This window comes from Balaenoptera acutorostrata, chromosome 19, assembly GCF_949987535.1.
Source record: "Balaenoptera acutorostrata chromosome 19, mBalAcu1.1, whole genome shotgun sequence".
Taxonomy (NCBI): domain Eukaryota; kingdom Metazoa; phylum Chordata; class Mammalia; order Artiodactyla; family Balaenopteridae; genus Balaenoptera; species Balaenoptera acutorostrata.
In genome coordinates, this window is record NC_080082.1 from 60,116,128 (window position 1) to 60,141,631 (window position 25,504).

At 47.4% G+C, this 25,504-nt stretch overlaps 1 protein-coding gene across 4 annotated transcripts in view; it reads left to right on the forward strand.

Annotated features, from left to right (window-relative positions):
• Positions 1-25,504, forward strand: part of MYH14 (myosin heavy chain 14) — a 92,771-nt gene that overhangs the window by 64,718 nt on the left and 2,549 nt on the right. For all 4 annotated transcript variants that reach the window (XM_057533464.1, XM_057533463.1, XM_057533466.1 and 1 more), the window contains 11 exons: positions 1,973-2,077; positions 2,170-2,322; positions 3,553-3,801; positions 8,496-8,708; positions 11,776-11,988; positions 13,193-13,354; positions 15,620-15,748; positions 16,359-16,447; positions 16,533-16,656; positions 23,133-23,341; positions 25,083-25,191. In XM_057533464.1, coding sequence (XP_057389447.1) covers positions 1,973-2,077; positions 2,170-2,322; positions 3,553-3,801; positions 8,496-8,708; positions 11,776-11,988; positions 13,193-13,354; positions 15,620-15,748; positions 16,359-16,447; positions 16,533-16,656; positions 23,133-23,341; positions 25,083-25,191 — 1,755 coding nt within the window. The remainder of the gene's footprint in view (positions 1-1,972; positions 2,078-2,169; positions 2,323-3,552; positions 3,802-8,495; positions 8,709-11,775; positions 11,989-13,192; positions 13,355-15,619; positions 15,749-16,358; positions 16,448-16,532; positions 16,657-23,132; positions 23,342-25,082; positions 25,192-25,504) is intronic.

Consider the following 25,504-nt stretch of genomic DNA (forward strand, 5'->3'; position numbering starts at 1 on the left):
AAAGAATCTGAAAAAGAATGTATGTATAATGTATGTATAACTGAATCACTTAGCTGTACACCTGAAACTAACACAACATTGTAAATCAATTATACTTCAATAAAAACATAAATATTTTTTTAAAAAAAGCATTAATGAGGGATCCAGCAGAATGTAAAGATGTTCAAGGAGAGAAACAACAACAAATTGGTGTGTGTATAGTCAGCAAAAGAGAGAATGCCGGAACGAAATAGCTCAGTCAGAGACAAAGCTGGTTAATGTCCCAAAGGGCAATCAAATGTAAGCTTTATAGAAGTGTAGTTGATTTACAATGTGTTAGTTTCAAGTGTACAACAAAGTGATTTATTTATTTATTTATTTATTTTTGGCTGCGTTGGGTCTTCGTTGCTGCACGCAGGCTTTCTCTAGTTGCAGCAAGCAGGAGTTACTCTTCGTTGTGGTGCGTGGACTTCTCATTGCGGTGGCTTCTCTTGTTGCAGAGCACGGGCTCTAGGCGCGCAGGCTTCAGTAGTTGTGGCACACGGGCTCAGTAGTTGTGGCTCGCGGGCTCTAGAGCTCAGGCTCAGTAGTTGTGGCGCACGGGCTTAGTTGCTCTGCGGCATGTGGGATCTTCCCGGACCAGGGCTCGAACCCGTGGCCCCTGCGTTGGCAGGTGGATTCTTAACCACTGCGCCACCAGGGAAGTCCCAGTCCTGTCCTTTCTAAAGGACGCCTGACCACTGCCTTTTCTTATTTCCAAGTTTTCAGATAAATTTTCTTACCAGCCAGAATTTGAACCCAACCTTGTTTGTTAAGTGAACCTCAAAAAGGGAGAGAAGAAGGTTCAGGGTAACACACATGTGCTGGAGGCACTCACCCAACAAACATTTCCTGAGCACCTACTGTGTGCCAGGCCCTGTTGTGAGCCCTGAGGACACAGCAGGGAACAAAGCAGATGAGGTCCTACCCTATGGAGGCAACTGTCCAGGGGGGAGAAAGTGGTAAACTGCTGCCCGATTCCTACAGCGAAGGAACGTTGAGACCAGGAGCTGCACCCAGGATCATTGTGGTGGTGATTTGCATGCCGGGGGAACAGCTTTATTGTAATATAACTCACATACCGTATAATTCACCCATTTAAAATATACAATTCGAGACTTACCTGGTGGTCCAGTGGGTAAGACTCCGTGCTCCCAATGCAGGGGGCCTGGGTTTGATCCCTGGTCAGGGGACTAGATCCCACATGCCACAACTAAGAGCCCACATGCCACAACTAAGACCCAGCACAGCCAAAATAAATTAATGAATATTTTAAAAAATAATAAAATAAAATGTACAATTCAATGGTTTTTAATATATTCATAGAGTTGTACAATCATCACCATAACCTAATTTTAGGACATTTTCATCAGCCCAGAAAGAAATCCTGTACTGTCCAGCCATCATGCCCCAGTCCCACCCCCTGCCCTGGCAACCACTAATCCCCTTTTGTCTCTCTAGACTTCCTATTCTGGACATTTCATAGAAATGGAATCATACAATATTTGTCCTTTTGTGTCTGGCTTCTTTCACTTAGCATGATGTTTTCAAGGTTCATCCATGTTGTAGCATGTATCAGTACTTCATTCCTTTTTATGGCCAAATAATATTCCATTGTCTGGATAGACCACATTTTGTTTATCCAATCATCTGTGGATGGACATTTGGGTTGTTTCTGCCTTTCAGCAATTGCGAATAATGCTGTCGTGAACACCCCTGTACAAGTTTTTGCCTAGACTTCTTTTCATTTCTCCTGGGTACACACCTAGGAGTGGAATTGCTGGGCTGTATGGAAACTCTGCATTTAACCATTTTAAGGAGCTGCTAGACTGGTTTCCATGGCAGCTGCACCTTTTTACATCCTCACCAGCAATGGGTGGTAGGGATTTGAGGCAGAGGATCAGAGGGGTTGGCTGGCTGGAAGCCACCATTAGAAGATGTCCCTTCCCTGCAGGCTGAACTCGAGATTGTGTCTGGAGCACTGAGCGAGGCCGAGTCCAGAGCCATCAGGCTGAGCAAGGAGCTGACCAGCACGGAGGCCCAGCTCCACGATGCCCAGGTGATCCCAGCCCACCTCTCGCCACCCGGCTCCCCGCAGGCCTCCCCACCCTCCTGCCCACACTTAACATCCATTCTCCCATCCATCTTCAGGAGCTGCTGCAGGAGGAGACCAGGGCGAAGCTGACCCTGGGGTCCCGGGCACGAGCCCTGGAGGCGGAGGCGGCAGGGCTGCGGGAGCAGCTGGATGAGGAGGCAGCCGCCAGGGAGCGGGCGGGCCGCGAGCTGCAGGCTGCACAAGCCCAGGTGAACAGCCCTGCAGGGAGATCTCAAAGGGATGCCCAGTCTCCCAACCTGTTCCTCCTGGGTTCCCCCGCTCCGGGGTGGCCCCATTGCCCAGCATGTCATAGGCCAGGCCCCTGCAAGCCATACTCACCTCTGTCTCTCCCTCAGCCCCAGAGCCTGTAGGTGCAGACCCCCATCGCTCCTGTCCCCAACTCTCTGTGTCATTCCCTACTCTCTGTCCCCACAGCCCCAGCCACCTGGATCCTCCTCTCAGCCTCCCTTCAAACCTCCCTGCCCCTAGTCTCTCCCCTTCCAGCTCATACTTCACATGGTCTTTCTACATTCTGAGTTGACCCTGCCCTTCCCTAGCTCACAGACCTCCCATGGCTCCCCAGCTCCCCCCGGACAAAACCCATGCCTCTCAGCTGGGTGTCAGAGGCCCTGCACTCTCTGGTCCTTCCTTCATGTTTAGCTGTATTCATCTCTCATCTCTTTCCTCACTTCACTTGGGAACACCCTTTTCATTTTTCAGGACTTAGCATCCGCCTCTCCTGTTCTGGGAAAACCCTGACCACTCGGCTCTGAGCTCCCACAACCCTTCTTTCTCCTTTGTCCCCACTCCAATCACCCTGGCTGGAACTGTCTTTGCCCATGAGTCCCCCCGTCAGACTGGGAGCACCTTGAAAGTGGGACCCCATCAGAGTTAGATCTGGATCCCCAGCATAGGCCAACATAGAGCCTGACGTATAGGAGGCCTTGAGAAATGCCTGTTGAATGAATGAGTGATGAACGTATGCTTGCAAATATCCTTCTTTAACTGGAAAACTCCTATGCATACTTCAAGATCCATCACAAATGCCCCCTCCTCCAGGAATTCTCTCCTGAATGTTCTAAATAGATTTTTGAACCCCTCCTGTGGACTCCCACGGGTCTCATACTTCTTCTACCTTAGCCTCCATCACCCTGGCTGTGATGTTCTGTCTCCCCCATTAGACTGGGGGTTCCCCAGGACAGAGCCCAGGTCTGATTCATCTTCTGGGACCTGGTGGGAGCCATTTTAATCTCCTGGAGGAGCTGGGGCTCATAGAACTCACAACCTCATCCCTACTCATGAGGCAGAAGTGCCCAATGGAGTGAATTATTTCCCCCTTCAGGCCTCAGTCTCCTCATCTGGGAAATGGGGCCCCACCAACTCACACCTGGATCGCAGCCACGAGTGACACCCTCCCTCTCTCTCCTCCCCCACCCCAGCTCTCAGAGTGGCGGCGGCGCCAGGAAGAGGAGGCAGGGGCACTGGAGGCAGGGGAGGAGGCACGGCGCCGGGCCGCCCGAGAGGTTGAGGCCCTGACCCAGCGCCTGGCAGAAAAGACGGAAGTGGTGGAGCGGCTGGAGCGGGGCCGCCGGCGGCTGCAGCAAGAGCTGGACGATGCCACGGTGGACCTGGAGCAGCAGCGGCAGCTCGTGAGCGCGCTAGAGAAGAAGCAGCGCAAGTTCGACCAGGTGAGGCACCTCGGGTTACCCACCTGGGAAAGCGGGACGCTGGTCACGCTGCCCATGGTCATTGTGAGCAATCAGTAACATGTGATGTCACAGGTCAGCTGTGAACTTGGGAGGACCTTAGGGCCAGATGCCTCTTCCCTCTGAGCCTCTGTAGAATAGGACACCCATCCATCCTGGCTTATGTCTTGCCCCAAAATAATTATTGGTGGTACCCACTTTTACTCCCAAAAGAGTCCTGAAGGTACACCAGAAGGTACTAGGAAGATGAAATGAAATAACACATCTTGCTTCTCCTGCTGACTCCTTGTGGACCTCAGGCAAGCTGCTTGTCCCATTTCAGCCTCAGTTTGCCCATCTAGGAGATGGGCATAATATTAAGCGGCTGGCAATCTGAGGATGGAATAAAATTCTCAGAACCCCAGAGCATTAAGATCAGGCAACCCCGAGGTTCAAATCTCAGCTGAGGCCCTTTCTGGCTGTGTGGCTTGGGCAAATTGCCCGACCTCTCTGTGCCTCAATTTCTTCATCTGCAGAATGTGAGAGTCCTTATTTTGCCTTCATTTTTGAAAGGTATTTTCACTGATTGTTGAATTCCAGGTAAACGGTTTTATTCTTTCCACACTTCAAAGAGATCATTCCATGATCTGTGGCCTCCATTGTTTCAGATGAAAAGTTAGTGGTCATTCAAAGCATTGTTTCCCTGCAGGTAGTGTGATGTGGTTTTCTAGCTGGTTTAAATTTTTTCTCTTTCTCTTTGGTTTTTAGCAGTTTGACTATGATATCCAGCTGTGGGTTTTTGTATTTATCCTTGCCAAGCTTCCTACAGCTTTGGGGTGGTGTTTTTGATCAGATGTGGAAATCTTCAGCCATTATTTCTTCAAATGTTTTTCTGCCCCATTCTCTCTCTCTTTCCTCTTCTTCTCAGACTCCAAATACATGTGTGTTTGACTGCTTAATACCATTCTATAGATCATCAAAAATGTTTTAAAGAATTAATTTTTTTGTATCTCCTAGAGTTTTATATAAATTATTTTTATATAAATCTCATTTTTGACTGGCTTCTTTCACTTGGAAAAATTACTTTGAGATTCATCCATTTTTAAAATAAATTTATTTATTTTATTTATTTATTATTTTTGGCTGTGTTTGTTCATTGCTGTGCGTGGGCTTTCTCTAGTTGTGGCGAGCGGGGGCTACTCTTTGTTGCAGTGCAGTGGCTTCTCTTGTTGTGGAGCACGGGCTCTAGGCGCGTGGGCTCAGTAGTTGTGGTTTGCGGGCTGTGGAGCGCAGGCTCAGTAGTTGTGGCGCATGGGCTTAATTGCTCCACGTCATGTGGGATCTTCCTGGACCAGGGCTCGAATCCATGTCCCCTGCATTGGCAGGCGGTTTCTTAACCACTGTGTCACCAGGGAAGTCCCTCATCCATGTTTTTGCATGCATTAATAATTCATTCCTTTTTTTTTAAACTGCTGATTATTATTCCTTTATAGACCACATTTTGAAAAGAACATTTGAGTTGCTGTTTCTAGTTTTTTTTTTTTTTTTTTAAAGTTTTACTTGATTTTATTTATTTATTTATTTATTTATTTTTTTTATTTTTGGCTGTGTTGGGTCTTCGGTTCGTGCGAGGGCTTTCTCCAGTTGCGGCAAGCGGGGGCCACTCTTCATCGCGGTGCGGGGACCGCTCTTCATCGCGGTGCGCGGGCCTTTCTCTATCGCGGCCCCTCCCGTCGCGGGGCACAGGCTCCAGACGCGCAGGCTCAGCAATTGTGGCTCACGGGCCCAGCTGCTCCGTGGCATGTGGGATCTTCCCAGACCAGGGCTCGAACCCGTGTCCCCTGCATTAGCAGGCAGATTCTCAACCACTGCGCCACCAGGGAAGCCCCTGTTTCTAGTTTTTGACTGTCATGAATAAAACTTTAACCTTTCCAATAGATATAGTGGTTTTAATTCACATTTCCCTAATAAACAATGATGTTGAGCATCTTTTTATGTGCTTATTTACCATCCATACATCTTCTTTGGTGAAGTCCCTGTTCAAATCTTTTGCCTTTTTTTTTTTTTTTTTAAAAGGATTGTTTCTTTTCTTATCATTGAATTTCAAAAGTTCTTTATATATTCTGAATGAGTTCTTTATTAGATATATTGCTTGGCAAATATTTTCATCCAGTCTGTGGCTTGTCTTTTTATTCTCTTAGTAGAGACTTTCAAAGAGCAGAAGTTTTTGTTTTGATGAAGTCCAGTGTTTGAAGTTTTTATTCTATGGATTATGCTTTTGGTGTTGTGTCTGAGAAATCTTTGTCTAACTTAAGGTCACAGTGGTTTCCTTCTATGAGATTTTTTCTAAAAGTTGTCTAGTTTTAGGTTTTACCTTTAGGTCTATGATCCATTTTTCTTTTAATTTTCTATGATCCATTTTGAGTTAATTTTTATATACGGTGCTATCATAGCTCCAAGTTAATTTTATATGTATCTGGATACCAGTTGTTCAAACACTATTTGTTGAAAAGACTCTCTCCACTGACTTGCTTTGCATAGATATTGAAAATCAGATAGCATTAGTTCTCCAATTTTTTCTTCTTTTTCAAAGTTATTTTACCTCTTCTTGGTCCTTTGCATTCCCACATGTATTCAATATTTTACAATCAATTTGTCAATTTCTACAGCAAAAAAAATCTCCTTGGTTTGAGATTGTTTTGAATCTATAGATCGGTTTGGGAAAAATTGACATCTTCATGATATTGAGTTTTCTGACCCAGGAACATGGTATATATGTCCATTTATTTAGATCTTCTTTAATTTAATCTCAGAAATGTTTTATAGTTTTCAGTGACATCTTTCACATCTTTGTCAGATTTATTTCCATGTATTTCATTTTTGATGCTATTTTAAATATTATTTTTATTTAATTTCTGATTGCTAGAATATGGAAGTGTAATCAATTTTGTATATTAATCTTGTATCCTACGATCTAGCTAAACTCACATTTTGGTGCTAGTAGGTGTTTTATAGATTCCATTGGATTTTCTAGAATTATGTTTTCTGTGATTAAAGACAATTTTACTTCTTCCTCTCCTTTTTTTTGAACCTTTCCTCTGGGACTCCAAATACATGTTTGTTTGATTGCTTGATACTGTCTCACAGGTTATTAAAGCTCTGCTAAGTTTTTTTTACAATATTTTTTCTTTGCTCTGTTTAGATCATCTCTATTGACCTGTTTTCAAGTATACTGATTCTTCTGATGTGTGTCCATTCTGCTCTCAATTTCATCCAGTGACTTTTTTACTTCAGATATTGTATTTTGAAGTTCTGGCATTTTTCTTTGGTTCTGTTTTACAGTTTCAAATCCCTCCTGCAGTAACCCTGCCTCTTCACCCATTGTATCCATCTTGTCCTGAAACTTACTTAACACAGTCAAAGTGCTTGTGTGATAATCCCAGTATCTAGGTCATCTGTGGGTCTGTTTCCATGGACTGATTTTTCTCTTGACTGTGAGTCCCATTCTCTTCCTTTTTTGCATGTCTTGTAAGTTTCATTGTTTGTCAATTGCTGTATCTTAAAAAACAGTGAAGGTTGAAGTACATTTTAAAAATTTATGTATTTTGTTCCTACCATTACCCCAAGAGGAAGAAAGGAACACCATTTCCTCAGTTGTTTATCTAGAATGAGGGGCTGATCAGTTGATCCATTTAAGAGGATTTTTTTTTCTACTCAAAATTTCCTTTCATTTAATTTTTAAAAATTGAGGTATAGTTGATTTACAATGTTGTGTTAGTTTCAGGTGTACAGCAAAGTGATTCAGATATATGTGTGTGTGTGTGTATATATATATATGTATATGTGTGTGTGTGTATATGTATATATATATACACATATACACATTCTTTTTCAGATAATTTTCCATTTAGGTTATTACAAGATATTGAGTATAGTTCCCTGTGCTGTACAGTAGGTCATTGCTGGTTAACTATTTTATACATAATAGCATGTATCTGTTAATCCCAAATTCCAAATTTATCCCTCCCCCCTTTTCCCCTTTAGTAACTGTAAGTTTGTTTTCTGTGTCTGTGGATCTGTTTCTGTTTTGTAAATAAGTTCATTTGTATCATTTTTTTAGATTCCACATATAAACGATATCATATGATATTTGTCTTTGTCTGACTTATTTCACTTAGTGCGATAACCTCTAGGTCCCTCCATGTTGCTGCAAATGGCGTTATTTCATTCTTTTTTATGGCTGAGTAATATTCCATTGTATATATGTACCACATCTTCTTTATCCATTCATCTGTCGATGGACATTTAGGTTGTTCCCATGTCTTGGCTGTTGTGAACAGTGCTGCTGTGAACATAGGGGTGCATGTATCTTTTCATATAGTAGTTTTCTCTGGATATGTGCCCAGGAGTGGGATTGCAGGATCATATGGTGACTCTGTTTTTAGTTTTTTAAGGACCCTCCATACTGTTCTCCATAGTGGCTGCACCAATTTACATTCCCACCAACAGTGTGATCCGTTGAAGAGTTGAGCTGGTTTGGGACACAGCTGTGACTTTAATCCCTCTACGTCCCTCTGTGTCTCTGCCTCTGTCTGTCTGTCTGTCTGTCTGCCCTTGGCTGCTCTCTCTTCCCCATCCCCTTGCACATTCCTTTCAGCTAACCTGTCTCCCCCACCCCATCTCCCTCACCCCGGAAGCTCCTGGCGGAGGAGAAGGCAGCCGTCCTTCGGGCGGTGGAGGAACGCGAGCGGGTCGAGGCGGAGGGCCGGGAGCGCGAGGCCCGGGCACTGTCACTGACGCGGGCGCTGGAGGAGGAGCAGGAGGCGCGGGAGGAGCTGGAGCGGCAGAACCGGGCGCTGCGGGCCGAGCTGGAGGCGCTGCTCAGCAGCAAGGATGACGTCGGCAAGAGCGTGAGCAGCCCCCCGTCCGGGGACATGCGCGTGGCAGCAGCACACACCCATGACGCTGGGGGACACACGCACACGTGTGTGCTCTCCCACACAGAGGGCGAAGGGAACCAGCGTCCAAGTCCCATGTTCATGTACCAGACGTACGTGTTCTCGCACACACGCAGAACATGAGGAGAATCGTCTACCAAGCAGGCGCGTGCACACAACACACACAGTAAGGAGAGCCAGTCATCAACATGCATGTTCACGGGCACAGAACATGAGGAGAATCTTCCAGCAAACGTATATGTTCACACGCTGAACATGAGAGCTGCTTACAAAACATACATATTCACCTGTGTGTTCATGAAATGTGAGGCGAATCTTCCATTAAGCACGCTTGCTCATGTGTACACACAGAGCATGAGAACCACTCGTCTTGTGTGTATGTGACTCAGAGAGAAAGAAAGAAAAAAGAAAGTGAAGAAAATTTACCACAACATACAGCCTGAGAACCACTCCACAAACATGCGGATGTGCACACGCGCACACACACAACACACACATATACGCACATACGCACATATACATACACCCTGCACACACCACACGCGCATTATAGATATGCACGTCGCATACATACATACTACACACACACATATACCACACACACATATGCACATACACACATATACATACACACACCACATACATACATACTGCACACACCACACGTGCATTATAGATATGCACATCGCATACATACATACTACACACACATATACCACACACATACGCACATACGCACATATACATACACACACCACATACATACATACTGCACACACCACACGTGCATTATAGATATGCACATCGCATACATACATACCACACACACACATATACCACACACACATATGCACATATGCACATATACATACACACACCACATACATACATACTGCACACACCACACACACATTATACATATACACATCGCATACATACATACCACACAACACACATACACACATATGCACATACACACATATATATACACACACCACATACATACATACTGCACACACCACATGCACATTATACATATACACATCGCATACATACATACCACACACACATATACCACACACACATACACACATATGCACATACACACCTATACATACACCACATACATACATACTGCACACACCACACGCGCATTATACATATACACATCGCATACATGCATACCACACACACACATATACCACACACATACACACATATGCACATATGCACATATACATACACACACCACATACATACATACTGCACACACCACACGCACATTATACATATACACATCACACACACACACACACACACACACACACACACACACACACACACACTGTGAAGACACCCCGCCTTGCCACCCCCCAACTCCACTGAGCACACACAGTCTCCCCTACCAGGTCTCCGTCTTCCCCCGGCTCATACATCCCTCCAGGGCCTGTGAGGGGGTCTCCCAGGCCAGTTCCCAGTCCCCGCTCACCCAGCCAGTATCCCAGCCTCCTAGCCTTCTGAAAGGTCTGAGACACCCTCCACACCATCCTTCTTTCATTTGCCCAATAAATATATTTGTGGAGCATCAACCAGAACAGGCCCAGGGCCACAAGCCACCCCGGCTAATGACGGGAGGCACTGATGGAATGCGTGTTTAGTTGGGTCCCTGGGCAGACACAATCCCAGCATCCTTCCTTATTGCCAGGGGTGCGATGGCTGAGGGCTTTATTTTCTCTGCATGCTCTGGCATTAATCCAATGGAGCTTTTAGCCAGGCATGGAAAGAACCCCCATCCCCATGACACACCCTTGGCCTGCAGCCCCAAGGATAATCCAACTCATGCTCAAACTGCTAAGGTCTGTCCTTTGGGAAAAGTGTTAAGTTATATATAGTGACTCCAAAGGCCTTTGTGGGAAGTAGGATGTTGATGGGAGAAGTCTGAGTCCTTCAAGTCAACCAAGTTGATTGGCAGGTGCCAAATAAAAGGGGGACCAGTTGGACCCTTCTAAGCACTGAAAGTAGATACTGTCACTGACTAGCATTTTCATGAGGGTCATTAGGCAGGGGTGATAAGCAGATATAGTCCCTGCCCTGTGGAGCTCACAGGCCAACATGGGAGGTGGGTGTTGCCCAAAAAGACACATAAGCACATGGTAAAGGACCACTGTGACTAGGGCTGAGTCAGACAGCGACTCAGTGCCAGGAGCATGGGTAACAGGGAGGCCCTGACAGGTCAGGGGATGCCTCTCTGAGGAGGTAACAATTAAGGAGAGGCCGTGGGGGCGTGTCTGAGAATTCAAAAGCCCAGGTCTGCTTTCACGGGATATTTGGGGTTTTCATTTACACGTCCCTGAAAGGTCTGGAAAGCCCCACGCTGAGAAAAAAATAGTAGTCGCTAGTGGGTTGGTAATATCCTGGGGAGTCTGGCAGAAACCAACACTGCTAACTCTGGAGCTACGTGCCTTCCACCCATTTCCACACGGTATTCCTGAAGATGAAGCCACAACGAAGTGAGCTCACAAACCAATCACAAAACCAGGAATTCCCTGGGGGTCCAGTGGTTAGGACTCTGAGCTTTCACTGTCAGGGCCCCGGTTCAATACTCGGTCGGGGAACTAAGATCGTGCAAGCTGCGCAGGTCCCGGCCAAAAAAAAAAAAAAAGATCACAAAACCTACGAGGAAATAATCCACCATGAGTGAGAGTCAGCCGACCTAACAAACACTGGAATTGGACTCTCAGGAGCTTCAGATAATAGAATTATGGTGCATAGGTTATTAATAAAATATGTTCTAGGATGATCCAGAATGAGACACATAGTAAGTAGGTGCTCAGGAAATGTTGAACGTGTGAATGAATGAACGAACTAGGATGGGCACGTCAACTTGCTGCACCCCCCCCCTTGTCTGTCAAAGCTTCCCTCCCCTCTATCCTAGGATAGATCTCGGGTCCTGGCCTCCCCACTCCTCGGTGACCCAGGTGACCCAGGTGCCCCAGCGCTCACTCTCCCTCCCCTCCAGGTGCACGAGCTGGAGCGAGCCCGCCGGGTGGCCGAACAGGCAGCCAACGACCTGCGAACACAAGTGACAGAGCTGGAGGATGAGCTGACGGCGGCTGAGGATGCCAAGCTGCGCCTGGAAGTGACCGTGCAGGCCCTCAAGGCGCAGCACGAGCGGGACCTGCAGGGCCGAGACGAGGCTGGTGAGGAGAGGCGGCGGCAGCTGGCCAAGCAGGTACAGGCAGGGAGCCCGTCCGGCGGGGGATGCCCGTCCAGCGGGGGATGCCCTGGTGCTTACAGGCAGCAAGAGAGGCCGGAAGTCTCACCCACCCACCTGCTACTCGGTGTTTCTACCCAAGTCCCTCCTGCTAGCCAGCCCGCCTCCTGTTCCCCAACCCACTCACCCATCAAGACCCATGAACCCACACGCACATCCTGTTGACCCATTCAGACACCCTCCATCCGCCAAAACCCTCCACCCAGCTACCACCCCATCTACTGAGCCACCCAGCCGCCCATACACAGCCTCCCCACCAACCGGCACTTCTACATAACCAACTCTGCATCTGACTTCCCCTCCATGCACCCAATACCCCCTTCCAATCAACCTCCTCTCCCCCCAGTCACTCCGCTATCTACCCCTCCACACCCACAACCTACCCAAGCACTCATTTACTCATTCATTAACCAGCTCATCTACACCCCACTTCATCCACGACCTTCTTCCCGAATTCATTTACTCCTTCACCTGCTTCCTCATTCATTCCATCTCTCTCTCTCTCTCTCTCTCTCTGCACCATTCATTCATTCATTCATTCAGTATTCATTCAGTGGAGGAATTTCCTATGGTCTGCAGTGGGCAAGGCTCTCCACTAGGGGATGTGTGCTGAGCCTGGGAGGGGTGGGTCAGCTCTGAGTGTCAGAAAGACCCCTCTGGGGCCATGTGGGCAGCAGACTGGAGCGGGGGAGACTGGAGCTGGGAGGCCCCAAGAGAGAGATGAAGACGTGATCCAAGGCTGGGGGGCCGGGGTGTCTCTGGGTATTTTTTTGATCTCGCCTGGCTGCACTGATCCAGCCATGGGCTCATCCAAAACTTTGTCCTGGGGGCACTGGGGAGCCGCAGGAGGGCCATGAGCAGGGGAGGGGCAGCGTCAGCTCTGATTGTAGAAGGACCCTTCTGGAGCCATCGGGAATGGGCTGGCGGGGAAAGATGGGAGCAGAGAGGAAGCTGGGGCAAGGGGGGAGGATGAGGCCTGAGCTGGGGCTGTGGGGTCGGAGAGGATGATGGAGTTCGGTGGTGGAGAGAGGCAAGGGGCAGGAGGAACGGGGCTGGAGGCCTGGGCCAGGGCTGGAGGGTAGACGTCTATGTCAGTAGCATGTAGAGAGAACCTGGGCCTCCCGTCCCCTGAGCCCGCCCCTCCCGGCCTCCCCCGTCCCAGCTGAGGGATGCAGAGGTGGAACGCGATGAGGAACGCAAGCAGCGTGCTCTGGCCGTGGCCGCCCGCAAGAAGCTGGAGGCCGAGCTGGAGGAGCTGAAGGCCCAGACCGTGGCCACCGGACAGGGCAAGGAGGAGGCGGTGAAGCAGCTTCGCAAGATGCAGGTGAGGGGTGGAGCTTAAGCTTCGGACCGGGGAGGGCCCCACCTCCCTCCGGCTCCAAAACCAGCTGGGGCCCCGCCCTCTCGATCCCAGGAGCTGCACCCAGCGTAGGCAACAGCTTTATAAACATCCATGCCCCAAAGGCTCATTGGGTTCTTTTTCTGTTTTTTATTTCCTTTATTTAAAATGCGTAATGTTTAAGTGCAGTTTCCTCATTGTATTTCATTTTTGAAGTGGAAATACCTTAGGGTTCCCCCCCACCCCGCAGCCCCATTATGAAACTTATACATGGTTGTTTAAAAAGAATTTTTTTTGGATGGTGATTTGTCAAGGTAGGTTTCATCATTGATACCTACCATCAAGGTAGGTCCCACTCTGGTGGGGGATGTTAATAATGGGGGAGACTGTGCATGTGTGAGGGTAGGGGCTGTGTGGGAAATCTCTGTACCTTCTGCCCAAAACTGCTGGGAACCTAAAACTGCTCTAAAAAGTAAAGTCTATTGTTTTAATACAAATTTATTTATTTATTTGGCTGCATTGGGTCTTAGTTGCTGCGCCCGGGCTTTCTCTAGTTGCCGCAAGCGGGGGCTGCTCTTCGTTGCAGTACGGGGGCTTCTCATTGCGGTGGCTTCTCTCGTTGGGGAGCACGGGTTGTAGGCATGCGGGCTCAGTAGTTGTGGCATGCGGGCTCTAGATCACAGGCTCAGTAGTTGTGGCTCATGGGCTTAGTTGTTCCTCAGCATGCGGGATCTTCCCGGACCAGGGCTCGAACCCGTGTCCCCTGCATTGGCAGGCAGATTCTTATCACTGTACCACCATGGAAGTCTCTATTTTTTTTTTTAAGTATAGACCTGGCCTGTCCAATACGGAGGGTACCAGCCCCATGTGGCTACTGGGCATCTAAAATGTGGCAGGGGGAAAAAAAAAAAAAAGGGAAATCCCTGGCGGTCCAGCGGTTAGGACCCTGCTCTCACTGCTGAGGGCCCAGGTTCCATCCCTGGTTGGGGAACTAAGATCCCACAAGCTACCTGGCGAGGCCAAAAAAAAAAAAAAAAAAAAGGTGGGTGGGTCCAAAATCCAAGTTACATGCTAGATTCAGAAGACTTCATAAAGTAAAATATCTCAATAATTTTTACATTGATTATAAATGGAAATAATAATATTTTGGATATATTAGGCTACATAAAATATAGTGTTCAGAATAGTTTTACCTATTTCCTTTTACCTTTTTAATGTAGTTACTAGAAAATGTTAAAGAACGTTTGTCCTTGCAGTGTATTTCTGTTGGGCAGCGCTGGTGTATGAAGATTCCTCCCCAAAAGTAAAAATTATAAACCATGTCATCGCTGAGCAAAAACCCCTACACTGAAAACCTATTATTATCAAGCAGATAATAATAATATTAGTAACAGTGATGGTAACTGTCCTTCTACTACCAAGCCTGCCCGCTGTCCTCACGGTGTCAACAATCACTCGCTACACCACTGTAAAGATATAGAGTGGGGATTTTTTTTTAACGGCGATGGACATTTCGTTTGTGTTTTATTTTTCTTTATTTTAAGCACCGTTGAGGAGAAAAACCCTTTTACCGTCATCCCTACACACTCTTAATAATGTGTCCCAGGTAGCTTGGGACTTTCCTCGCCGTCCAGTGGTTTCGATTCCGCGCTTCCACGGCAGGGGGCGCGGGTTCGATCCCTGGTCTGCGAACTAAGATTCCGCATGCCACCTGGCGCGGCCAATCAACCAATCATCAATAACGTGGCCAGGTATCAAAGTGGCTGAAAGGGTGAACTCCAGGGCCAGACAGCCTGAGTTCAGGTCCCGGCTCTGCCACTTACCACCCTGAGCACGTTGCTGAACCTCGCTGTGCTTCAGTTTCTCCATCTGTAAACTGGGGAGGAAAATAGTCCCCACCAACTGGAGTTGTGAGGTTTAAAGGAGTCAGTGTGTCTGTAGAATAGAGCCTGGCCCAAGGTAAGTGACCGGTGTTTCCCATCCCTATTATTACTGCAGAGCCCAAATATTATCCTCATTTTAAGCTTACTTTAATTTTGATGTGCTTCTTTTTTAAAGAGGTGAGGCCCAGAGATGGGAAGGGGCTGGCCCAAGGTCACACAGCCAGCGGCTGGGGGCGGGGTGCAGAAGCCCAGGTCCGCAGGGCTCTGCTTGCTCACGGGGAGCCCCCACAGGGCTGATGCGAGGGTAGGGGGCGTCCCCGTGAGTCACGATCAGGCTGGGTCCGCTCACTCCCTCATTTCCTCCCAGGCCCAGATGAAGGAGCTGTGGCGGGAGGTGGAGGAGTCGCGCAGCTCCCGGGAGGAGATCTTTGCCCAGAACCGGGAGAGTGAGAAGCGCCTCAAGGGGCTGGAGGCGGAAGTGCTGCGGCTGCAGGAGGTGATGCCAGGATGGGCGGGGCCGCGGGGGAAGGGAGGGTGGGCGGGGCCGTGGGGGAAGGCAGGGTGGGCGGGGCCTGGGGGAAGCTTGGGAGCCCAGATAGGGTCCGGAGCCGCAGCCGCAAGGTCCTCTCTGGGGCGGTGTGGGGCGTGGACTAGGGGGAGAATGGAGGCTGGGAGGCTGGGGAGGGAGGATGAAGCCTGAGCCAGAGCTGTGGGGCGCAGAGGAGGGACCAGGGCAGAGTAAAAGGGCAGGACAGACAGGGCTATGGGTGGTAATGGGGCAGAGGAGTCGAGGGGGTCTGGCCCGATGACAGGGGGAGACTGGAGGAGGAACTGGCTTGAAAGGAGATAGTGGGCTCAGTGAGGAGGCCATGAGGGTGAGGGGCCTTGAGGGGCAGCAAGAGGTGGACACGGACCAGGGGCTCCGGAGACGGATTTAGGAGACATCTGCCTATCGACTGAAGTTCATTCCAAGGTTATCCAGGGGAAGCATGTTCAAGTGCAGTGAAAAAAAGGCCAAGAGACTTGAGGTGTGAGGGGCAGGGAGACCAGCGCCCAGACAGCCTCCGCTCACCACAGCTGACCACCCCCTCTCTCACTCATCACAGGAACTGGCCGCCTCAGACCGTGCCCGGCGGCAGGCCCAGCAGGAGCGGGACGAAATGGCAGATGAGGTGGCCAACGGCAGCCTTAGCAAGTGAGTGATCCCTGGTAATGTGGGGCAGGGCGCCCTCCTCTGGCCATCCTGCCCTCTCACCGCCCCCTGTGCCCGTTCTCCCTAGGGCTGCCATTCTGGATGAGAAGCGTCAGCTGGAGGGGCGCCTGGGGCAAATGGAAGAGGAGCTGGAGGAGGAGCAGAGCAATGCAGAGCTGCTCAATGACCGCTACCGCAAGCTGCTTCTGCAGGTGAGCACAGCTGGGTCACCCACTGCCAGCCTGGGTCCTTGCTGACCTGGGACCATAACACCTTCAGTTCTCTTATTCAACAGACATAGGAAAAGGGAATATTTGAGTTGGGTTTTGAAGGTTGAATAGGAGTTCTCAAGGTGGAGGGAGACATTGATGCATTCATTCGCTTGTATTTCTGAAGCTTCTCAAAGGCTGGATTCAGGGATAAATTATGTGGGGTCTCTATCCTGCAGAGTTCCCTGGGGAAACAGACAGGGAGTTACGCCGTGACATTATAGAGTGACATGTGTGATAATGTAAGTATCCAGGGCCCAGTAGTGAGAGGGAGAGAACTCTCTGCAAGAGAGAGGCATTTGCAAGAAGGGGCATTTGGCTGGGGTTTTAAAGCATACATAGGAGCTAGGCAGACAGACAAAAGCATATTTCATTTGTATATTTATTTATAAATATTTTATGAGGCTTCTGGAGGTCCATATCCTATTCTGGGTGGTGCTAGGGACCTAGAGATGGATCATTCCCGGCCTCTGCCCTTAAGGACATCCTAGTCTGATGGAGGAAACAGCCTATCCCAATACAGAAATGCAAATGAAAATGGAGGAAGCACAAGACACTGTGAGAATGTAGAGAAGACTGGATCAGTATCCAGCCTGGAGGCTGGGGGCTATCAAGGAAGACTTCCTGATAGAGGTGATGCCTTAAGAGGTCTTGTAGGAAGTTAAGAGTTTGCCAAGCAGACAATAGAGGGATGAGATTTCCAAAGAGAGACCTACATCTATATTATTTCATTCATTTTAAAAGATACATTTTGAGACCTCTCATGCTGGGGACTCAGAGAAGAGTAAGAACCCAGCTCAGCCCTTGGGGAGCCCCTAGACCAGTAGGAGAAGCAGTCATACACCATGATGATGTACTCCCATCTCACTCAGAGTAAAATCTCAGTCACCAACAAGGCCCCACACTCTGGTCCCTGGCTAATTCAGACCTTAGTTATCTCTAACCCTTTTTCCCCTAGTTCACTCTGCTTCAGCCACACCAGCCTCCTCACTATTCCTTGACTATGCCTAGTTTATTCCTACCTCAGGGCCTTTGCACTTGCTGTTTCCTCCTCTTGGAAAGCCCTTCTCCCAAACCATCACACATCTCACTCCCTCAAAACAGCCTTCCCTGACCACCCTCTGTGAAACAGCCACCCTCCCTCCCATAATTTCTCTCCATTCTCTCTGCTTTAATCTCTTCATATCACTTACCACTGCCTGGCATTCTATTATATATTTACTTATTTGTCTATGGTCCATCTTCCCAACAGAGTGTAAGCACCTTGAGCATAGGGCCTCTGTCTTAGTTTTCACTGCTCTATCCCCAGTACCTAAAACAGTACTGAGTGCTCATTATAAATGAAATAAATAAGCCAGTACATGCCTAGTGGAGAGCCCGTAGGATACTACAGTCATATAAAGAATGATGTGACTTAGCCCAGCCCACATCTTTGGCTGTTGGTGAAAAGGAGAACCTTTTAAAAAAATCAAAATAAAACTTTTCTTTTTAAACCTATTTCCTATTTATTTATTTTATTTATTTATTTTTGGCTGCATTGTGTCTTCGCTGCTGCGCACGGGCTTTCTCTAGTTGCATCGAGTGGGGGCTACTCTTTGTCGTGGTCTGTGGACTTCTCATTTTCTCATTGCAGTGGCTTGTCTTGTTGTGGAGCACAGGCTCTAGGTGCGCAGGCTTCAGGAGCTGTGGCACGCGGGCTCAGTAGTTGTGGCACACGGGCTTAGTTGCTCTGTGGCATGTGGGATCTTCCCGGACCAGGGATCGAACCTGTGTCGCCTGCATTGGCAGGCGGATTCTTAACCACTGCGCCAGCAGCAAAGTCCCCAAAATAAAACTTTTAAAAGACACAAAAAGGAATTCATAAGAAAATGGCAAATATTGAAGACAGGCAGAGAAGATCCAACATATGGATAATAGGAGCCCCCAAAGAAGAAAATCAAAGCAAGGGGTCAGAGCAAATAACCAAAAAACATAATGCAAGAAAACTCCTGAAACAGAAAAGTTTGTAGCCACTGTGTACCTGAAGATATTGACCCATACTAACTCATACCATGACAGATTCTAATAAAACCTCTTGGACTTATAAGAGGGGGAAAAAATTCTTTAACCATCCAGGAAAAAATGAACACGTGATATATAAGAAAAAGAAAATTAGATTGTCATCAGATTTTTCACAGCGAGACTTTATGCTGGGAGAAAATGGAGGGATATAGTTATGATACTCAAAGAAAGAAAATTTGAGCCAAGGATTTTGTATCAAGCAAGACTTACTTTCTTTTCTTTCTTTTTTATTTTTGTGCAGATATATGTTTGTTTGTTTTTTTAGTATAGTTGATTTACAATGTTTTGTTAATTTCAGGTATACAGCAAAGTGATTCAGTTATATATATGTATATGTATTCTTTTTAAGATTATTTTCCATTACAGGATATTGAGTATAGTTTCATGTGCAATACAGTAGGTCCTTGTTGGTTATCTATAAGATATAAAACTTACTTTCATGTATAAAGGATATAAACAAGTTGTCAGCGTGCAAGAATTCAGGGACTGTTATTCCCAGGAGCCCTTCCTGAAGAATCTAGGAGAGCAGCAGTCCTCAAAGTGTGGCCCGGAGACCAGCAGTATCAGCCTCACCTGGAAACTTGTTGGAAATGCAAGTTCTGGGGCCCTAACCAAGTGAATGAGGAACGAATGAATGAGGAATGCTGGAGGTGGGGAAACCCAGGAATCTGTGTTTTAACAAGCCCTTCAAGTGATTCTGAGGCATGAGGAGTCAGAACCACTGCCCTGGAAATCCAGGTGCAGATGATCAGGGTCACTAGAGAGACATCAGCTCAAGAGAGTAACGAGCATACAGTCTGCCCATAGTTCTACAACTAAGTGAAGGCTGAAAAGGAGTAAGAAGGATAATTGGCTAAATGTTCAGTTATTTATATCACAACTATTTTTTAAATGGAGAGAATGGGCAAATATGCAAAAAAAATTTTTATTACTATATTCAGTAATTATATTGGTAATAGTAATATTATGTGTATAGTGTGGGATAAAGTAAATGATTAAGGATGGAATATTCTAATTCTATCATCTCTACCTGTGTTCATAATCTGAGGATCATCAGCATGTGAGAACCAAGATATAGATGTCATGGAGAACAGGCTAAGTTAAAAACAAACAAATAGGGAGTTCCCTGGTGGCCTAGTAGTTAGGATTCTGGGCTTTCACTGCTGTGGCCTGAGTTCAGTCCCTGGTTGGGGAATTAAGATTCCACAGCTGTGTGGCACGGCCAAAACAAAACAAAAAAACCCCCACAAAAACCCTCTAGTCCCAAATTTGACTTGGATGTATTCATGTGAACTTTTGGGGTAATCTACATAGATCCATCCTATCTCTGTCCACCGAAAAGGCCTCTAAACAATAACCAACCCAATAGCAATGAACATCCCTAGTATATAAATCGTGGTCTAGAAATACCATTCCCCCCACTAAAAGAAAATGGGGCTTTTTTTAAAAAAAAGAAATGGCTCGTTCCAGATCTGAATCAGGAAACGAATCAGAGTAGCCTGGACCATCTTGTCATACCATGCCTTAGTCTGCTCAGGCTGCCATAACAAAATACCATAAACTGGGCAGCTTCAATAAGAGAAATTTATTTCTCACAGTTCTAGAGACTGTGAAGTCCAAGATCATGGTGCCAGTAAGATAGGTTTCATTCTGAGGCCTCTTCTCTTGGCTTATATGTGGCTGTCATCTCGTCATGCACTCACTGGCCTCGACTTTTTGTGCATGTGGGGGTAGAGAGAGAGCAAGCTCTCTGGTATCTCCTTACAAGGGCACTAATGCCATCATAGGGGCCCCACCCTCACATTTCTCGGCTAATCCTAATTACCTCCCAAAGGCCTCATCTCCAGGTACCATCACATGGGGATTAGGGCTTCAACGTATGAATTTGGAGCGGACACAAATATTCAGTCCATAACACACCCTGGTTATCTCAAAAGCACTTAGAAGTCATCCTGGAAAGGCTCCCACTGGCCCCAAATGGAGCATCTTGAGCTTCAACAAGGGTCAGAATCGCACTGCTTTAAATCCATCAAATCTGTTTAAATACATGAGTTCACAATGATATTTTAAAAAATACTAATTAGTCACTGTATTAATTTACTGAGGCTGCTGTAACAAATTGCCACAAACTGGGTGGCTTAAAGCAACAGTAATTTATTCTCTCACAGTTCTGGAGGCTAGAAGTTCAAAATCAAGGTGTCATCAGATTGATTCCTTCTGAGGGAGCATCTGTTCCAGGTCTCTCTCCCAGCTTCTGGTGGTTGCCAGCAATCCTTGGCTTGTAGATGCATCAGCCCAATCTCTGCCTCAATCTTCACACGGCCTTCCCTGTGTCTTCTTTATGTGTCTGTGCCTCCTTCTCTTCTTGTAAAGACACCAGTCGTATTGGATTTTGGGCCTACCCCAATCCAGTATGACCTCATCTTCATTTAACAAATTACACCTCCAAAGACTGTCTTTCCAAATAAGGTCACGTTCTGAGGTTCCAGATGGGCATGAGTTCTTGGTGGACGGCTGTTCAACACGGTAGAGTCACCTTCATAAAATGATGTGGAACCATTTCATTACCTTGAAAACTCATGGAGAAAAAGAATTAATTCCCTAGACCGAACTGCCTATTTGAAGGAAACCGAACAGAGAAGCATGCTGAATTAGACCGTGAATGTGTAATCAGGAAAATACAGATGCAGAGAAACTCTGTAGGTCAGACAGCCCAGGTTCTTCAACAGATAAATTGTAAGGAAATAAAAGGGATGGAGTAGGGAACTGTAGATTAAAAGAGACTTAAAAGTCATATACAAATTCTTTTTAAGATTTTTTTATTTTTATTTTTTAAATTTTTATTTATTTTTATCTTTATTTGGCTGTGTCAGGTCTTAGTTGAGGCATGTGGGATCTTTCGTTGCAGCGCGTGGGCTTCTCTCTAGTTGTGGCATGTGGGTTTTCTCTTCTCTGGTTGTGGTGCGCAGGCTCCAGGGTGCATGGGCTCTGTAGTGTGTGGCAGGCAGGCTCTCTAGTTGAGGCGCTTGAGCTCAGTAGTTGTGGTGCATGGCTTAATTGCCCTGTGGCATGCGGGATCTTAGTTCCCTGACCAGGGATTGACCCCGTGTCCCCTGCATTGGAAGGCGGATTCTTTACCACTGGACCACCAGGGAAGTCCCTTAAAGATTTTTTTGATGTGGACCATTTTAAAAGTCTTTATTGAATTTGTTACAATATTGCTTCTGTTTTATATTTTATGTTTTGGTTTTTTGGCTGTGAGGCATGTGGGATCTAAGCTCCCTGACCAGGGATCGAACCCACACACCCTGCATTGGAAGGTGAAGTCTTAACCACTGGATCACTACGGAAGTCCATACAAGTTTTTTTTTTTTTTATTTTTTTTTTAATGGGCAGGATTCAACTATAGGATCTAGGGATGCATCTTTGAGTAACACAAAGAGCAAGGAAGTGATCACCCCCAAAGTCAGGATGACATACTATTTGGAGGAAAAGGAAGAGGTTGTTATTAGGATGGGTGTGTAAAGTTCTGTTTCTTGACCTGGGCAGGGGTGACAATGGTGTCTGCCTTTTATTAACCCATTAAGCCATATATTTGATCTGTTTTTTACTTTTTCTATATCGTGGTTTTATTTTCCAAAAAAAGGTTTAAAAAAAAAAAGCATATGCTAATCACCACGTCGATGTCTTCCTTTGAGGGTTAAATGAAGTAAAGTATGAATCAGACTGGATCTGACTAATTTCTGTGTCCCTGGCATAGGACCTCACTCAGAGTACGAGCTGAATAAATAAACAGGCACTATTATTAGAGGTATGTTTACACATTCGCAATGTAGTAGCTCCTGTTCATTGAGCTGGCATTTCTCAAAACGGTCCTGCATATCATTCGTTTCAAAACCACCTGAGATGCTTGTTGAAAATGCAGATTCATGGACCCCATTCCAGACCTGCTGAATCAGAATCTCTGGAGCGGAGGGACCCTGCAGTCCACAATTTTTTAACAAGCTCCCCAGATGAGCCTGGTGTGAACAAAAGTGTGATAACCCTTGGAATAGACTCATTCACAGTCAAAGGTAGAAGTTATAGCATTTAAGCAAGTTTGTGATAGTCTTGTGGGCTTATTAAAATAGCAAAAACCTATCTAAAAGATTAAAACCCAGGGCTGGCACTGCTGTTGGCTGATAAGCCAATTGGAGAAAAATACACGCTACCATTTGTTGAGTATTTAGTATATACCAGGTTCTGTGCTATTTATTTAACAATCATCAGCTCACTTAGTTGTGGGAGGTGCCTGCATTTACCTCCCACCTTCCCTCTGAGACTCCACCATGACAGTCCTGCCTTTCCCACTGCTGCAGGTGGAAACACTGACCACAGAGTTGTCAGCTGAGCGCAGTTTCTCAGCCAAGGCAGAGAGCGGGCGGCAGCAGTTGGAGCGGCAGATCCAGGAGCTCCGGGGACGCCTGGGTGAGGAAGACGCTGGGGCCCGGGCCCGCCAGAAGATGATCATCGCTGCCCTTGAGTCTAAGCTGGCCCAGGCTGAGGAGCAGCTGGAGCAGGAGAGCAGGTAGGTGGGAGAGGAGGGCACAGCTGGAGGGCAACCCTCACATTCTGGTCAATGAGATGAAGGGGAGCTGTGTTACAAGCACATGGTTTAGAAACATCCAAAAGGCATCATAATATTAATGGTTGATGATTTCCTATATCATTTAGGATGCTTTGTGCTACAAGTAACTGCATTCCCACTATATAATTTAAACAGTAATGTAGCAGTTAGCTATAGCTGCATAACAAACCACCTTAAAATTTAAGTGGCTTAAAACAACAATTTTTTATTATTGCTCATGAGTCTTTGGGATGGCTGGTAAGTTCTGCTGATCTGAGCTTGGTGGGCCTCACTCATGCATCTTTGCTCAGCTGAAAGTCAGCTAGATGGATTTGCTGATCTTGGCTGGGCTCTCGTATGTCTCCAGCCTGGCCTGGGACAACTAGGCTAACTTGTCTCTGCTCCAGGCTGGCCCAGGATTGTTCACATGACAAAGTGAAGTTTCCAAGAGTGAGGGCTTCTTGAGGTCTAGATTTGGAACTGGTACAATGTCACTTCTGCCACATCCTGTTACTAAAGCAAGTCATGTAGGGAATCCCCCGGTGGTCCAGTGGTTAGGGCTCCTCCGCACTTCCACTGCAGGGGGCATGGGTTTGATCCCTGTTCTGGGAGCTAAGATCCTGCATGTCGCACGTGGCACGGCCAAAAAAAAAAAAAAAAAAAGCAAGTCATGTGGCTGGCTCAGATTTAAGGGAATGTCCAGTCATGGCTGCCAAGCACTGCCCATTGTAAGGGGCCCCATCACATGGACTTCACCCAGGTGTGGATGAGCAGGGACCATGGGGATGGGGAAATTAAGGAGACGGGAGGGAAAGGATTGGAGGGGAGAGAGGAGGTAAGGATGGCCCCAGGTGTCTGACCTGCGTATCTAGGCGGATCATGGGGGATTAGGAGGAGGAGTAGGTTTGGGAGAAGGCATTGAGCCCAATGCAGGGTGTGCAGGGTCTGGTGAATAGCTGAGGCAGGGGGCTGAACCAGGCTGGAGCTCAGGAGACAGATTTAGCAGACACCAGGCTGTTGATGGTTGTAGAAACCTGGGGCACAGCTGAGCTTGTCCAGGGAAAGTGTGTGAGTGAGAAGGGGAGAAGACAACAGAGATGGTTGGAGATGGAGCTTTGGGCTTCCAGACTGTTCCACAAACACAGAAAGCTAGAGAAAGAAATTGAGAGAGAATTCCAGGTTAGGTAGAGGGAAGGTCAGGTGGGAGATGATGAGTCCTGAACTGGGGGCTAGGGCTGTGAGGCTGAGGAGGGGACAAGATAGAGTCCAGGGGGCAATGGGACAGGGTTTGGTTACTAACAGGCTGGGGGTGGGGCAAAGGAGAGAGAAGGGGTGAGGACAATGCCTGGTGGTCTGACTTAGGGACTGGTGGTCAGTGGGTCAGTCCCCTGAGAGGAGGAAGACTGGGGGCGGGGTGGTGGGGGAATACAGTTGAATATGAGAGACTGAGTGGGATATGGAAAACTGGTATAGACATGGAGACACTTTTAGGACCTTCAGGCATCTTACTAGAAGCTAAGGACTAGGTTCCCAGGTGGGAGCCTGGGTACCAGTGTCTGGCCTGAGTAGACTGTGGGAGCCAGTTGTGGGTGGAAAAGAGGGCAGAGGCCACTCTGAGAACAGGTAGCCACTGGACGAGGCTTGGGGGACTGAGCCCCAGGTGAGCAGCTCTCCTGATTCTCCTGTTCATACCTCTCCATAGGGAGCGCATCCTCTCTGGCAAGCTGGTACGCAGGGCTGAGAAGAGGCTTAAAGAGGTGGTGCTCCAGGTGGAGGAGGAGCGGAGGGTGGCTGACCAGCTCCGGGACCAGGTGAGCAGCTGATGTTATTGAGGTGCAGTGGGAGTGGTGGGGGGACCACTGACAGAGAAGTAGCACATGCCATCTCTGGAGGCAGTGAGTTCCCATCACAAGAGAATGTGTGGGTGCTGGACTGGAACTGAGTGCAGACACCATTCTGGGGCTTGGTGCATCAGTAGAGAGCTGGAATCAGTGACTTTGTGATCCGTAAATTCTGGAATCTAGGAAAGACCCTGGTGGGGACCTTAGACAGCCAGGGAGAGGGAAGAAGTTAAACCCTACCCAGAGGCTAGGCCACAGCTAAAATAATAACACCTGCTGTTTA